The following is a 19,138-nucleotide window of genomic DNA, read 5'->3' on the forward strand; positions in this document are numbered from 1 at the left end:
GGTCATCAACTCGTATGTACGAGTTGATTTCCTGGTTATTATATATTATTTTCAATATTTAGTCAAATGTTCAGCCTATTATTAGCCTAGCCCAAGAAACACCATGAGGAGGTTGGCTAAAAATTTCTCAAGAATCAACTCAACAGTATCAGTGCAGGTAAACAGGTACCCTGGAATCAACTCGTATGCAGCCATGATAGTAGTGTATTATCAGGTGTAGGCAATCTACCTGCGGTAGATTACGGACCCCCGTGATAATAGCAGTGCATAAGTGTATAATTTAACTCTAAAGCAAAGGTGGCCAAGTTAATGAAAATAATTAACTCAAGTTAAGTTAAGTTAATTTAAGTTAAGAGGACACTAGATCGATAAGTTAAAAGTTAACAGTTAACAAATTATAAATTTAACTCGATAAGTTAAAAGTTAATATAGAAAAAAATATTAACTTAACTCAGTTTAAAAAAAGTTAATCTATTTTTTTAAATTAGTATGTAAATCAAATAAAAAGTGAATGTGTCTTTCTAGTTTCTAATTTATAAATTTTAAAAAACAATATTATTGAACTTTTATCATAATGTATATTGTATACTCTTTTACTTTTACTCTACTATTGTTTATTAATTTAATTTTTAAACTATAGATACTCATCTCAAATTAATAATTTAACAAATACATTTTTTTATATCGTATACCAATTGAATGTCATATGTGAAGATGAGTACATCACCTTTATGTGTAATAGTAATATTTATGTATAGGTAAATGAAAAAATTCAAAATGTTTTTAACTTGATGAATTTTTTTTTAATCAACTGAGAAAAGCTAAGTTATTTCAACTGTAAATTATACTAGTTAAGTTCATAAGTTTATTAGAAAATAAACAAATTTAACTTTAACTTTTTAACTAGTTAATGCACCTTTGCTCTAAAGTATGCAAAAAATTGATCCACAGACACCGTGGTTCGAACTCGATACATTCTGTACTTAAAATACATTAATAATAATAATTCGCCACCTAAGAACCATCATGGTCAATCTCAGTTTTCGCAACTTTTCAGGGTGAACAAAAAACATTTTTTTTTGTTAGGAATTTTAAATGTTGGTATACCTTTTGACATTAATTAACTCTAAAACGTTTCATCTTATTGTCAATAATAATTATAATATTAGTAAAACTAATTTCATCGAATTATTGGCTGCTGACGGCTCTCTATTATTGCTGGCAGTTCCGATATTTTTAGATTGGCCATGATAACATAACATACCACTGATAACAATCTTAGATAGGCCATGATACCACCTATGATACCACTAATAAAAATTTTAGATAGGCCATGATACCACTAATAACGAACGATATTAGATAGGCCATGATGACATTTGGAATTATTACAGCGAACCTAACGGTCAAACATCAAAACTAATCACTTGGTCTCACGTGTCTCGAAAATATGAATCTATTGATATATAAAACGCATATTTGATTTTTTTGAGATTGGCCATGATGGTTCTTAGGTGACGAATTATTAAAACCGATACAAATAATAATAATCGTAAAATCCCTGTTTGAGAACCTCCCAAGGTTGGACCTCTTATTTACCCTTTTAAATGAAAAAAATATTGAGTGTTTTTACATTGTATGAAATATTAACTCTAAAATATCATCTTTAAGGTTGTTAGTACGATTTTTGTTTTTTTAAAAAGATACTTTTATTTTCTTAAAACACAAAATACTCAACTCAGTGACGCATTTGTTAACGTCTCAAAATTTTTCTATTATTTAAGTAGGTAATTGAAAGTTAGGGATCAAAAAAAAAATGTATTACCAATCGTAATTTACGAGTTTAAATGATTGTATGGATTATTTTGTACAAATCAATAAATAATAACACAATTTTACATAAAGTAGGTACTTATAATTATTTATTTATCAACTAGTTATCTATGAGTCTATTAGGAAATGTTTATATGTATCCATTACTACTAGTTCATTTTTTTTATCCACTGTTATATTAATACGTCAATAAATTTATAAGCATAATTTATTATTTTTAAAACATTCAAATGAATAATTCTATGAGTAACATTTTCAAAAAAATATCAATAATTTTTTAACTATTATATTGTTTTTAAATATGTAATAATTTTTTTTAGTTTTTATATCATATTAATATATTATCATAAATCAAATGAACAATATTCAAATGGTTATTATTATTTATTATCACAAATTTACATTTAATTATTTACATAAAGTTAATAGATATACAATTATAAAGAATTGTATACAATAAATCGTTCCAAAAATAATTTTATCATGTTAATAGTTAATTACATCGTTTAAATTTTTTTTTAAGAAAGATTTATTAATGATGATAAATCATAACTCAAAAGTTATAATAATGATACATTTAAAGATAAAAACAATATAACAAACAATAATATAAGACGATTCGGTAGCTAATTTGCATATTTTATTTTTTATTGTGCTCATTAAAACATAATTATGCACAAAAATAGTACTACACGTTTTAAACAACTTGTTTTACTCATTATCTATATGCTTTCATCTATGAGTTATCTAACTAAGTCCAAAATATCGTAAATAATTTTGTTTATAAGATTAAAAATATAATAAATGTTTTCTACTTTTGTTTACATACCAACAGTGTAGGTGTACGTTTTAAAATAATATTAATTATCTAGTCTTAAATATATATTTTTTTTTATTCCGCGTTTGACATAGAATAATAATATGTTAAATGGTCGTCTCTATTTTGTTTTATATCATATTTGTGTGCAGATCCGTTGCCAAGAAGGCGAACGGCATCACACGTACGACTTGGACGAACGTCTCGTGGAATTTGGCACGGCTGTGCACGACAGTGATTTTGGACGAGCTATATTGTACCTGGAAAGTTTGGAGGACAGTGATGATCATCAGTATGAGGTTGATGGAATGTGGCAAAACCTGTCAGATATTGGCTTACAGCTTATGAACTTGCCAGTAGCTGCAAGATGTTTGGCAGGTGTCGGTGACTACTGCAAAGCATGGTATCTGCAAGAAACTTATAAGATGGCTGAAAAGTTCGCACAGGAAAATAGTTAAGTATAATCAAATAATATATTACCTCAGTTTATTGAATCTTCCGTTTGGTATTCGACTTTTTATGTGCCTCTCACTGACCACGAGTTATATTAGGTGACCAGAGAGTACGTGGATATTATGCAGTTTCCATAAAATAATAATATTAATTATTATATTTGTATGTAAGGATCATCATAATATTATACACATTTAAATGAGACAGACTAACAAACTTAATTTTTGAAAAGCATTAAAAAAAATTTAAATTCTATAAATATATTTATACCAAGTTTGAATTTATATAACATAAGTAAATATTATTTACATATAGGTATATAAACATAAGCAATAATTAATATTTATCATTTTTAACGACTCATTATTTTGAAAAGTATATTAGTTTGTTTTCAAATGACCATAATTTGGTTGGAATCAGCACACTTAATACTTTTTAATTGTATAATCAATGTTCACGCATTCTTTGATTATAAAATATATAAATATTATAAAAATACGTATTAACAATATTAAGAATAAAACAAAAATTTAACTGGTTATATAAGTTTAAAACTCGATAATTATTTACACGCTGATGCGGTTCATATTAGTATTGGTTGTTGGTTACATCTTATTAATTTATAATTTAAACCTGTTTGAAAAATTCAGAAGTTTGGTGTGGTCAATTAACAATTGAGAAATTCTTTGAAAAACTCCTTCTGTTATTTTTAAGTGAAATTAATTACTTATTTGGGATAGTTGAATGCATTAATAAACGGTTTTAAAATTGCAGTTTCAACGTATTAAGCTAAAGGAAAAAGAAACTGTTTTTCCAAGTTAAATGTACCAACTGCATCGCACTCATTTAACGTCAATTTATTAAGAGTCTACCCACTCGATAAATTTGCCATTTCTATCTCGATGTTACCCGACAGATACAATTAAATAATAATAACAAAAGAAGAAATGACAATTTTTAAGATAGAATAGGAATGAAAAAAAAACCATCCAATGACAAAACAAACGGTTGTTTAACTTCCATAAATGTTAGTATAATTCGTTGTATACGTACCGATAGACTTATTGATATTAATAAGTTTTAATACAATTTCCCTACCAGTAAAAATTGAATCAAATTATAAATAATGTATTTAATTCGAAAATTGCTCAGTTTTCACGCTTATGACATTCACCGAGTAATTAGTATGATTAAATGTTCTAATTATATATATGTCAAAAAACCATTTTTAATTAATGATAAATCTCATTCTGGACGCTCATCATTTTATTACTACTTGACCTTTATTTATTTTAAACTTCCGTATTTTATGATTGGAGTAACAATATGAGTATATTATAGTAACATTATAGTAACATTATACACTTAATATTGAAATAATGAAACATGGACAGTCCATTGGTGTGTTTAGAGAATTTGTTATGTAAGTTTAGGTTGTAAACATACTGTTTAAGTAGATCGGAGCATATACCCTTTAAAAAAATAAAAACTTAAATTCTAACAATAATTATTATAATTATTAATATTTAAAGTACATTATTAAATTAATCACCTACGTTGGACGATGGATTCACTCATATTTTTAAAATAAACCACATGTGACCCAAACAAAATATTATTCAACCCTGTTTTACTTACGTTATATTCTGATAATTTACAACATTGAATATGATAGTTGATCAATTAATAAAAAATATGAACATTGAACATTTTAAGAAGATGTCAGCTCAATATTTGTTTTCTCCTTCAGACCTACGTGTAACACAGATAAAATCGCCTAAAATCAATGGTATATGCCTAGTGATGTACATTTTCATAAACATTTTTTTTGGTGAACATTTTGAAAATTTTATAATTTATCATATTAATTTCTTATCAAATAAATCTTTTGATATTATATAGTTGTAGTATATTTAACTTTTCTAATTATATTTTAAAATATGTATTTTTATTACCATTTACCTATTTTAATATAATGTTGGTATTATTCTAATGAACATAATATAGTAAATTAAAAATACAAATCATTATATTATATAACCTAACCTATATCAATATATAATATTTAACTCGGTAATAAATGTGCATTTTCATATTTTATTAAAAATGTTGTATTTTTACTTCAGTATAAATTATGAGTGTATAATCGTTTTGTTACAATTATTGATTTTTAAATTTTTAACGGAGGTAATTTATCGTTAGAGTCACTTCCTCAATTTTATCCAAATTATATATTTTTTTATTATAAGTGTTTTGTTTGACTTTGACCTTATACTTTTAACAATGTAAATAAAAATAAAACAGTAATTTTATAAAGTATTTTAAAACTTTATTTAACCTTAAAAATTAATTCATTTAAGAAAAGTACAAAAAAAAAGAAATTATCAGAAATTTTCAATGAAAAAAAAAATGTTCAAGCTTACATCTCTATATTATATTATGACATATCGTTTTATATTTTATTAATATTATACTTTGCATTCGACTTTCAAAATAAAATATTAACAATTTGTACATTTAAATGATGTTTATATTGTTTTGAGACAATATTTAGATACATTGATATGTAATAGCCACAAAGATATTATTCTCTATCGTTTCTGTAATGGTTGATTTTTTTCTAAGATAACTCAAAAACATAAAAAAAAATTATTCTACGTAAATATGCGTTTTGTCTTTATGTCGCGCGTGCAGGGCCAGTGAGAAAAATAAACAGTGCGCCTAGGCACATCCTCTTAATGATTTTATTTGGAAAAATCTTATTATATAATCGTAACAATTATAGTTTGTATGTTATACCGATTTTGTTTTTCTTGATATTAAATCAAACGTTGTAATTTTTTTATGCCTTATAAATTGTTTATAATTATTATAAGGAGATTTTTTAACTTTTATGTAAGGCAAATCACTGGGCATAACTTTAAATAATATATTATGCAGTATTATTATTAAGTAAATCAAGGAGCAGAATTTCAAACTAATGTAAATTATTAATAATTGTTCATATTATACAAATGACTTAAAAAATGCAATTTTATCATAATTTATTTTTGAGCCAATTGTAATAGTTATCTTATTCTGGTTTTATTTCATATTATGTTTTGTATACATTATTATAATGTTATGATTATTAAATGAATAATGAATACCGGCAACCGTAACACAAAATATTGAACGTACTTGTGAATTTGCGATATGGCTAAATTGACTATCCAGGATGCCATGTTATCATAATCGTATTAATAAATCTAAATTAACTTCGTAATAATAGTCTAGTACGGTGTGATGAGCAAACTATCCACTGTATTCATGTTAATGAAATGTTTCATTTAGGAGCAGTATTGTGCTTAGATAAAAAAAAAATTATCTAGATATAAATAAGATATCTGAATTTAAAATTATCTAGATATAGATAGATAAAATAATTTTTATCTAGATATTTACATAAGGTATTATCTCAAAATTTAAATTTATACTAATAATTGAAAATTAAAATAAATTTGTATTTTTATCACAATATTTACATAATTAGACAATATTCCAGTCATGCTAAAGATAAGTCGGTAACATCATATTATCCCAATCATAAAAAAAAGATTCTGAATAATGCAAAATGCAATAATGCTATATTCCATAGTTTTAACACAGAATATATGAATAATATATATATTTATATAATATAATAATATACCTAATATTCTATAATATTTGGTTTACGTTTACTTATGATCTGAAGTCTGAACATATAGGGAACGAGCCCGTAAACCAACATGATGCTAAGCCCTGTTTACCCGTAAGGCCTATGGTGGCATAGAGTATACTCTATGTATGGAGGGGTATCTCTAGTTCCAATTTTTGTAAAGGCTCTTTCGGCGTTCGTAAAATCATAAATCGTATACGGGCATGAGACTTCCTCGTATGGGCCGTATTATAGAATTATATAAAAAATTCGCATCTTCTATGCATATTGGCATAATAAATCGTCATTATTCAACAGTTATAATATACTATAATAGTAGTTTATATCTGTGCATTATTCATAGTTAATAATAAATGCTATGTAAAATTATTTTAAAACCAATTTTTTCAAGTAATACAAATGAGATTTCTTATTAAGTTATCTATTTTATATCGAATGATTGTAAAATAGTTATTACTTATTATTAGCTATGGATTTTGTGAATTATCTAGATGGCTATAATTTTTATCTAGATAAAAATTAGATGTCAATTTTATTTTTTATCTAGATAAGATAAAGATATGAAGTTTTTATCTAGATAAATGTTCTAAAGCACAACACTGTTTAGGAGACCTCCAATTAAATAGCCATTCAATCATCGGCATTGGAAAAGGTTAACATTTCTCAAATGATTTAGTGCAACATAATAAAATATATCCATTTGTGTGGATAAGTAAATCTAATCAACAATGTTAATATCAATCTTAAAGTATTTAACTCTAATCAATAGTTGTTATAAATTGTGTGTGGGTATTCCGTTTTATTTCGCCGTCGTCGTACATTCACGATACGAAGTTATTACCGAAAGTAACATTTTATGCGGTTGGATGAATTTTGTATTAAGCCACGATATTCGCCATCGTCTCGTGATTCTATATACTTCGATATACAATGCGCAACGCACAGACACGAGAAATGGGTCTAATTAAAAACGATAGTGTTTTCTCAGTCTTTTGACCAACAGATTCACAGTAGTCGACCGTCGACGGTCAATGTTCATTATTATTCTAGAGGAATAATGAACGAAAGCGAACTGCAAAGAAACAGCAGCGTCGACTGTGTAGTTCGCGCGTCGTATCATTTCAGCGCACCGAGGCCATTTATCTTTTGAGGCAAAAGAGAATTCCCGAGGGAATATTTCCCCATTTATAATCACCCAAGTCGTTGCGGAGAATCGGCCCGGTCGCGACATTTGCAATTATCATAAGTTATCGGGTTGATAAAGAGACAAATGTATCGCGAGGGATAAATGACTGAATAGAATGGTTATTGGTGGGGGTGGGGGGAGGTGGTAGAATATGTCTACCATCAATAGACCCGGTGCCGCGGCTCGGGGATCTATGCACTGCAGCGAGTTGTAATTTTCACACGGCGATAGACACTGGAAAACCCGATCGATGAGAGCAGCGTTCGAGGAATTCTGGTGAAAAGAATTTAGGGTTATAAGCTTTTCGTTCGCCGCTGTTGTAGCTGTTCTTGACGATTAACGTTTTTTCTTGTCACTTCGGTTTAATGTTTTATTCTCGCGCCTTCGCTATAATATAATATATTTTAGACACTTCGCCGGAAATATCCTAGTAGCCTAAACAACACGCGCCCGAGGCGGTCTGAGGCGAATGGTTTTTAACGAATATAATATTATAACATAGCAGAGGGATACATAAATCACGGTGTGCGCCGGAAGGTCGATGTGGATCCCCGTCCGAATGTGGTCCTCCTGAAGATGTCACGGTTGATTTTCTGCCACACGAATTAAACGGTGTTTTAAATATTAGTTTATTATGTGTACATATAAGAATAATACGAAACTATGGACTAAGGTGGGTGTGCATATTGGGTATGTTAAGAGTCCTGCGGTGTCATCTGAGGTTGTTTGGTGGTTTAATTTTATAAGTCTAGGGGGTGCGTTAATAAAAATATTATTCCACTATTTTATTATATGACGTGTTGTGTCTGATGAGTATATATATCATGAACGTCATGTGACCATAATCTTAGTCTCGTAGGTCGCCTCGCAGGTGCGTTTTCTAATATTCCTAGTGCTGATATTATATTCGTGGACATTATGTCTCCACGGGGTCGAGTTCGATGATCGAAGTCGCTGCGAAGTGTATTATAGCTGATACGCATGACGTAATTCGATTTATATTAATTCGTGTATTCACTTATTGGACTGATAAGATATTGAGATGCACTTTTCTCCTGCCACTATTTTTAAAGGATTAAAGTGATTCGAATACCGTTTATGTAATTTATTCTTTATCTTAGGTAGTTCTTATTAACAGTATACGCGATGTATAGGCTCTGTATGTTTTAGTGCAAGAGCTAGGTTACTTGTAGTGCTTAAGAATAATTTAATTGTAAATTATTTTAGCCCTATACTTTCTCTGGATGTAATTTAAGTAATTAAATACTAATACTGCGATTAAGTCGTAAATTAATATGAGTTCTAAATTATATAATTGTAATGCTAATGACTCCAAACAATTGCTTATACAATCTGAATAATAATAGTGTGCAATAACAATATACTTATAATAATTAATAAATACGATGCTTAAATAAAATACCTACTACACTATAATGGCTACTGTACTTTAAGGCTTAAGAGTAATATGGATGGATAGTACCTACTGTTAGATATAGGGGGACAAAAAACAAGTGAATTTGGTCAGTAATACAGGATAGATAATCCTGTGATCATGCCAGCATATTAGAATTACTCTATATGGGCACATACAAGCGTGAACGCAAGGACTCGCGGTCAAATGGAAAAAACATGTCTAATTGTATACTCCAACTGTCTTGAGATTGTTTACTAAGAGACTGGTTGCCGCGTGTCGATTTCATTTGATCCTTATACAGGACAATTTTATTGTCATCTATCCTGCTATTAATGGGAATCAGTGTGTTTGTGCTCACATTTGCATAAATATGGAATTCGTATGTATATTATGACGTGTATTGCGTCATCTCCCACCCCCATGTAGTCCCGCTGTAATCAGCGATCCTGTGATTTTATTTAAATATAATTATTTGGAAATATTTTACATCACAATGAACTTGTACCTATGTATATTATTATATTATATTGTGACGTATTTCAAAGTGTTATAACTTATACATTAATTATTTTAATAATATTCGGTTCTCTCGTCTGCATTGAAGGATATTCAGAACGCTGAGCGCCTGAGCCCATAGCGTATATACGTCGTTGTCGTTCTATAGTAGGTACAATGACAATGGATATAAATACAGTTAGATAAAAAAAAACTTTTTTCAAAAATAATGTAACATACACAGACATTGCACTAGCTATATGCGGACGCACATAATTTATTATATTTGATAACACAACAAAAGTTTCTTTTAAAATGTTCATTGACGCCGAAGATACTATTCTAATCTACCCTATAACAGTCGATATTTTATTAACAGTTAGAATCATTAATAATATTGTCAACTCCCTTGATATTGTCTATTTAGCTTCACCATTTCACTTTTCCTCTACTATTTTTACTTCATCTAGATTTTATTTTTTTTTTTCAAATTAGCTATATTTGTTTCGAACAACAACATCGCATATACTATTATAATAGTAGTATGTATTATGTCTTCGTAATTTCAATTGTTAAAAACTGTATTTTAAAACAAATTACGATACTGTATAAACACACCCTTTGTAAAAATTATATTCATGTTAGTATCTACGAACTATATCTTTACACCGAGTTGAGCGAAGCTAAGACAATACTGCCTAACACGCAAACTCAGTAGTTATTCGATCAGGCATTATTCAGTTTTTTTTTTTTTTTTGTTATCATTTTGGATTCCGAGTGGCGTAAGGAATTTATTATTTTTTAAATTATGCTTTTTTCCTATTTTTTTATGTATGTGTTCACTGCCCAGTATTTATGGTGGAGAAGAACTTCAAAAGTACCATGTTGTAACTTTTTAGATTGGAAATATGATCTAGTTGGTGCTTTTGAAAAGTCGTTTTTCGATTTTCGCAGTAGTTTACCAGAGTGAGAAAAAACAACCAATAAATTGCAAAAAAAAAGTGGAATTTACTGCACACCCTTTGCCCATTTTGAACAAAGTAGACTTAGCTTAAATTGTTTTCTAATTCAAACACACAATTAATACAATCTACACGACTTGGCATTTTCAACCAGAATTCTTGTATTCAAGTTTTTTTTTATTATTTTTAAATTAAATTATTTTATTTCTCATATTTTTTTATATGTTTGACTATAAATTAAATTTCTTTGAATAAATTATAAATGTTATCATATGAAAGATTTTAAGTGAAAAAATAAAAACACAAGATACATTTTCCTATACCCGCAAAAGAAAATTAACATACATTTTTTAGTTATTTATATCTATTAAATAAGTCATGTTTAACACTAAAACCTAATAATTGTGCACAACACCATTTGAATTTAATTCTGACTACCTACATATTATATCGTTTAAGTTAAATGTGCTGTACACTGTATAACGTATATTATGCAAATAGGTACGTTTCCGTGTTGGAGTATACATATATATATATTTTACTCAACTATTACTTTTATAATAAATATATTGGACCTTTTATCTTAGACTACCATTTAATTAAAAATGTACTAAAAACACAAACACATATTTTATAATATTTATATAAATTCAAATTGTTTTATAATAAAACATAAACTAAACTTACCATATGACTAAGGACGATATTTATTTGAAATGGGATCAAAATAATATTATGTATTTCTTCTTTTAAAATTGAAAATGTCACATAATAATGCATCTACACATGTGACATCTTCGCTATAAAAAACAGCTTCCTTATAACACAATCTTAAATTAAATAATCACTATTATAATATTATTGTATCGGTAGGTCGTAGGTGTACCACATATATTTCTCAAAATTCATAATTAAATAATTTTGGGATACAGAAAATGAAAACTAATAGTCAAAAAACTGCATTATTTATTCTAAATATTTAAATATTTATTATATCTGGAAATGGCCAAGTATGATAATTTATGATCAATAACTAAAACTTATAATAAGTAAGTATCAAAATTCAAATTATTTTTTTATTTTTTATTCATATGTTTAACTTTTTATATCACACTAATTAAAGTAAAAACAAAGAAATAAAGTATGCTAAAGCTTTTAACTTTAAATACATTTTTATAAATATTTACAAGTGGTCCCACGTCACAAGAAGAGAGTTCCTTTATTGATTTTTACGCAACCTCAATATTTCAAAAAGTTTTCGATTTTCGATAAAATGAGTTAAAAACAAAGTTTAGAAATTGATTTCATAAAAATAGAGTTTGACCTTAACGAAAAATGTAATTAAAATAAATTCGTTATCATATTATAGACAATAAAGATGAATATTAACAATTTTTTTTCTATTTTTCAATTGTACATGTTACCTATAATCATTTTTATGTTACAACTTTTCAGGTGCAACATTTGCTGTCAATATTATTCATACTGACGTTTAAAATATAAAAATAATTAATTGTGTTGTTTTGTTTTTATTTTATGTCTCTAGAATACTAAAGACCATAATATTATATATATTAATAATAATTATAAATTTAAATTTAAATTAAAGTCTCTGTGTAAATTTATGATACACAAAATTAACATAATTTAAAATAATATTTGTTTGTCTTATCTATATCTGAACAATATTAATATTATCATAACGGAAATTCTTAATATGTAATTACATTAATTGAGCATTCAAATTAAAACTAATGGTCAACCAATGAAACTAAATAAGTAAACTTAGAATTTCAAAAGTTTATTATGATTAGAGTGAATTCTAGGATTATTAATAGTCCAAACGGCTGAATTATGCAAAATTCTGTGCAATGTGGAAATTATATAAGTTATCCAGAATGACCTTAATGGAAATACCAATTGTTATGCACATTATTTATTGTGTTAAATATTCAAAATGTTTATTATTATTGTGTTTGTTTATCAAAACCTAATGTGGTGTGAGAAATAATTATCACAGTGTCGTAACTTCTATACATTTAACTGTCACTACGTAATAACACTGTCCTTTATTTGTATTTTGTTGATAATTATTATGCCAGTAAACAGATTACTATATCTACCTACGACCTACGATGTGTTTTTTTTTTTTATAGATATATATAAAATTTTATAAAATAACGAGTTTACACGAGATGCACATAAAATTTTTAAGCCATTGTGAAATTCAAATTATTACTTGAAGGGTTTAATGTCTCTTGACCTGAGCCATATGAAATGTATATTTAAGAACTGTTTATAGGTGCTTTTGTATAAAATATTAAACAGCATTCATCATTTATAACTACTGCATTTACATTCATAATTCTTTTTTCTGTATCCGTCATAATTCGTCAGCTCATTTTTATATTTAAAATTTAAATATCGCTAAAATATTATACACGTATGTATACCATTAAAATATGAAAACGCGTTTTAATGATTCATACAAATAACAATAAATTATCGTGCCCGATGGAATAATACACAATAATTATTATAATACAAATAATAGTATAATTATTTTAAGTTATTAGTATTAATATACCTATGTAAATAAATTTTAAATAGCTATTTAATAGGTTTTTTAAAAAGCAGTATGTCAATATGGATTACTGAATAGGTTTTACTAGGTAACGACTTAAATAGAACAGTTGTTTAAAGAAAAATCAATGTCATCAAATTTGATCGTACCTACCAATCAAATTATTTATGACGATTGACATTAAAGAGCTGGGTTATAAAATAAATTTTAATCTCATAATATACTTACCTACCTAATAAAAGACAATTCAATTACAAATTTAATATTTTAAACTAAATTAATAATTAATTTAATTGCTTGGTATAACAAAATATTATGTTGATTTTGATTTAAATTCGAGCAGACATTCCGCGTCTCTGTTTTCATAAGTAAAAATAAATCAACGGAATCATTTATTTTTCTTTTATATTCCAACAATTATAACGGGATTTAGGAAAACAATAATTATTTTTAGAATATTAAAAAAATAATAAAATAATGGAACTTTAAATTGGTTATTTACATAACGTTCTATTGTTCAATAAACCGATGTTTGATCGACAATGATTTAATTAAACATTTTAAAGAATATCTCGTCTCATACTTATACAAATATTCGTTAGCATTTCATATTATTTTTAAGAAAAATACAATCTCTGAAAATAGAAACATTCAAACATTTCATAAGATAGAAATACAAGAAACTCTATTATATTTTAAACACAATTAATTTATATAGAACTATTATTGCAAGTAAGCTATAACTTACGCAATCAGTTTTCTTTTTTTCAATCATTTTTGTATTAATGTTTCTAATATTTTATAAGAAAAGAAATTAATTCCATAGGTAATTTTAAAGATTCTCAACAAAAATACCTAAGTCTAACGGTTTCTTGCATTATGAAATATTCAATAAATTATTAGATTAAAATATTAGTGACAAGAGGTATAAAAATGATACCATTTAATTTGAAAACAAACAGAGATTTTTTAAGAAGTAAAAACGTCAACTTATTCCTAAAACTATATTTCAGGAAAAAAATAACATACGATAAACTCACATTCACAAAAAATGGCATTAATCAACTCAAGTATGAAATATACAGTATATGAGAATGTATTGTTTTTTTATAAAAATTGTTTCTGAAATTTCCATAGCACTTCGGTGCTTATGCAATGTATTATTATAATCTACTCAACAACTGAAGATATGTTAATGTTTACTTAAAATTTTCTATAATATTCATAAATTAAACTTAATATTAATATTTACGAAACCAATTTCAAAACTTTTAATTAAAACATAATATTTTATAAGAATAAGAGCTTATAGGCTTATCGTTCAAAAAATAATTATATATTCGGCCTAACGATTGATTATAATCTTTAGCATTGAGTAAAGCTTTTCTACACAAGGACACGCCTAACATATTCTGAAATTTCATATAATGAGAGTTAGTCATTATTTTGTTGCTTATGTTAACATAGTATTATTTTATTTTAACTGCCGAAATATCATCAATTACGTTTTTAAGATTGCAATAAACGGGATATGAAAAACTACAATTAACAACTATATCTAATGTTTTTTTAATTCCTTAATTCGTTTCGTGCTAGGCCAGTGAAAACTGTTTGACATTAATTCTGCGAAAACTTCAGCACCAAAAATGTGTAACTTATAGCTTAGTGGGTAGTTTACGGTAGTCATTTTTAATTATTCTTTCAAACGAACATTATTATTTTATAAACTATTTGAAATTTAAATTGTAGGTACCTCATTAAACTAACGAAAATTCGAATACGAGATTGGTTTGTTCACTAAAGAGTCGGCACCTTTACGTTTGAGGGCAATTACACAGGTTTTTTTTGCAATTAAAATAAATTTTCCGAGCAGAAGTTAATTTATATAAAAAGGTCAAGATTAATCACACATTCTCCTTGTGATTCAAATATACATAATATTTATATATCATACAACATTTGTTAAAAGTACTTAACTATTGAATTTAAAAAAAAAAATCTTATTTATATTTTACCTATATAAAAGTATAAAACTAGTAGGTAATTATAGTCTTGTCTATAATAGTGGCAATAATAATTGATAAATCAATTATTAAAAATCACACAGACCCTTTACAACCAGTTTCAATTTAAGGTTTCCGTTAGAACAAATTCCATTTTTTTTGTTATTAAGCGGAACTCGGTTGTATTTTTAATAAAAAAAAATATAAACGCGTTATGATTATTATAAAAATGTATTTAAATTATTATTTAACATAGGCATTACTCACTTTAAAATTAAAATATCAATAATAGACAGCGAATCGGCTTGGATAATATTCTTACCTTTAGCTTTGATAATATTAAAGGTCAAAATCAACACTCCGATATTAAGCTCACAACACAAAATTGATCCCGCTGAATGCAAATTTGATATTTCTGACGTTTACAAGACGGAGAAAATACATGCGTGTGCGGTTTACTCTTAATGGCATAATATTATTGATTTTAATTCTCAAAATGGTCAAATTTGATTCAAATAGAAAATCCATTATTTCAATAGAATATCATGACCTTGAAACATTTTTGTTCTCAGATTTATCAATAATTAATCCTAAGACATATCAAGCAGACTAATCTTTTTTGATATTACCTTATCAGCGTGATATCGATATATTAAATATACTATTACGTAAAAACTGGGTACAGATAGGGTATTAACTATTAACTGTTAATCCATCCTGAAGATCAATGATAAATATTATTTAGTATTAACAACAATAATATTAATTATATGCGTGTTTTCGCGCTTAACCAAATGTAACCGGGTTACTGTATATTATAAACAAGTCATTTTCGCGGTTTTGATTATACTTTTGGTAATAACTTTTGGTTTTAGGTAACTGATAATTTGTAACCATCAAAATGTAATGGTTATTGATAATCTACAAAATAATATGATAAAACTAATAAATAAAATAGAATCTATATTAATCACAAATGCATCGTTTTCGCGAGTCTTTGACCAATAACCCAAATCATGTAACCACATCTGATTAAAAGTATAAACAGGTTAAGCGCGAAAACACACCTTATGTTAGTATTAACAACAATGGTATACAATCATTATCTGTGCAATATATTTTATCAGTACTGTTACTTTTTTCTAGATGGCGATGGAATGGACTGTCCAGAAGTGTGGGCTCGTATAGCGGTACTCAATGGTCAATCACAAGCAGCCGAAGCATTGTACCTGGAACAGAATCAGGTGGAAAAGGCAATTCAAATGTATCTGTCGTTACACAAATGGGAAAACGGTAATGCTAGGCAAATAATTAATATGCCATCTGCCATGAGATGTATTTCGTTTTTATACTATATGTACAAAGGTATAATATTATAATAATACAATTATTGTGTCGTAAAATCAAATGATATGTTAGCCATTAATTTGGCCGAATCCAAAAACCGTCCAGACGTCGACGAGTTGAAATCGCGATATCATTTTTGGCTGTTGGAAACGTGTCAGGAAGAAAAAGCAGCTGAAATTAAAGAAATTGAAGGAGATAAAAGGGCGGCGCTTCAGCTGTACATGAAAGCCGGTCTTGTTAGCAAAGCTGCAAAGTAAGAGTATATAAATATTCATTTCAAAATAGCACATAAACAATATTATTATTGCTCATCTGTTATAATCATATACACGTTATGTACGTCGTATTTATATATAGATCACAATACTATGAACACTAAACTCATATAGATACTAATTTTGTTAAAGCATATTTCATGCGATCTCTGGTCTGTAATAGGAAATTTATGAAATATAATATTACATATGATTCCAAACCGAACGAAGATAAACAATGCAATAAATAAAAATATATAAACTATTTTTCCAAAGAATGAAATTATTATTCTTTCCCATTATTATTGCTGCTTTTCCGCGGATAACTAATAACTTTAAACATTGTATCGTACATCTGCAAATAAAAAATCGCTCCACTTAGAATATAAAAAAAAAAACAAAATGTACGTATTTTTATTCTAATAACCAGAAATTACCACGATACGAATATTGTTTTCCACTTATCGTAGATGCAAATATAATGATGATCATACATGCCATTTTATTTTATTTTATTGACTGAAAAAATATGTATAAAAATAATTTGAATACGGACACAACTAAATCAAATTTAATAATTATTTATTCATTATTCTTTAAGATGTAAGATTTTGTTCTTCGGTTTAATCATAGTAATCCTAATATTAATGTAAAAATAATTATAAATATTTTATCCTAGTATTAGCATTTTGTATATTAAAAAAAAAATTGATAAATGATTAAATTCTCCCAATATAAGCCTATTTAAAATATTATGTAGTCCACAGATTAAATTGTCACATTAAGATTATAATAATGATAAGGGTTGTAACTTGTAGCTATAATCAATAAAATAATGAACAAGGACTAACGACAACGTTGTCTGACAGATAAGGAAGTTGTCTGTTTAAATGTTTTCGAAATATATATATATTATATATATTGTTTAAACGAAATCCTTTAAGAATTTTAATTATAAAACAACCATTCTTTTGTTTACTTCGAGTTAAGAAATAATGTTGAATTCAGATGTAAATTAAAATATTTCTAGAAATAAAAATTAATTGTGGAAATTTCATTAAGATTTTCGTTCTAACAATAAATGTAAATATCAATCGTGTGTATATCAATATTATTTTATCATCAACATAATAATAAACACATTGCCTTCATGCTTATTGATTACTTACGTCTTACGTGCATATTACCAATATTTTATTCACCCAAACCCAATTCGTACACAATTTATAACTGTAATTATTTTTTATTATCTAAAAATTATATAAATTATCTCAATTCTTCAATGCTAAGTAAATATTCCTCATGATGGATAATTGGCAGGTATAATTACGATGCCTCGAAAAAAAATTAAATCTATAAATAATTAAAAATAAAAATAAATTAATATTAGTACATAATTAATTAATAGATACACACAAAATACATAGGATATTTAAATAAACTGTGCCCCCATCAAGAAGCTAAAAAATAAATCGTAAAAATTACACAACATTGAATTGTTTTACACTCTTAATCGACAACAAAACAATTACCAAGAAAATAATATAGAATAATTCAATCTATAGAATATTAATAAGGTACATAATACCTACTTCAATGATCAGAAACTAATTGAGTTGAGAAATATAAAACTCGTAACTGAATTAGTTTCCTTTAAATTATACCTGCTTAAATTTTACTTCTTGTACATTTTCAATTATACATAATAATATTATCCTCGTCGCCAATAAAAATTGTGCTATGCGATTTATATAACTATATACCTACCATTAATAATTATAATATAATATTATGTTGTCATCAGTTCCGATAGCGTCACAAGTATAATATTTATTGTATAGTATAATTATTATGAAAAAAAAATAACAAGGCAATTTAATACACGGGTTCGGATCGACTCACATTTTAATTATACGCGGCGGAACCTGAACTAAATCTAACATGTACGAATGCACAGAATTTCCATTGTATATTAATGTTTTTAAATAATAGATGTTTGAATTTAGTTTAAAAAAAACATATATATAGAACAATGTAGTAGGTATAAGTTTTGTAATTTAAATTTTATACCACTATTGTATGTAGAA

The 19,138-nt window shown here is 26.7% G+C and overlaps 1 protein-coding gene across 1 annotated transcript in view; it reads left to right on the plus strand.

Moving 5' to 3' along the window:
• Positions 1-19,138, plus strand: part of LOC100568839 (intraflagellar transport protein 172 homolog) — a 110,000-nt gene that overhangs the window by 43,724 nt on the left and 47,138 nt on the right. Inside the window, exons 13-15 of the mRNA XM_003245979.4 lie at positions 2,803-3,103; positions 16,597-16,743; positions 16,870-17,050. Coding sequence (XP_003246027.1) covers positions 2,803-3,103; positions 16,597-16,743; positions 16,870-17,050 — 629 coding nt within the window. The remainder of the gene's footprint in view (positions 1-2,802; positions 3,104-16,596; positions 16,744-16,869; positions 17,051-19,138) is intronic.

This window comes from Acyrthosiphon pisum, chromosome A1 (genome assembly GCF_005508785.2).
Source record: "Acyrthosiphon pisum isolate AL4f chromosome A1, pea_aphid_22Mar2018_4r6ur, whole genome shotgun sequence".
Lineage (NCBI taxonomy): Eukaryota > Metazoa > Arthropoda > Insecta > Hemiptera > Aphididae > Acyrthosiphon > Acyrthosiphon pisum.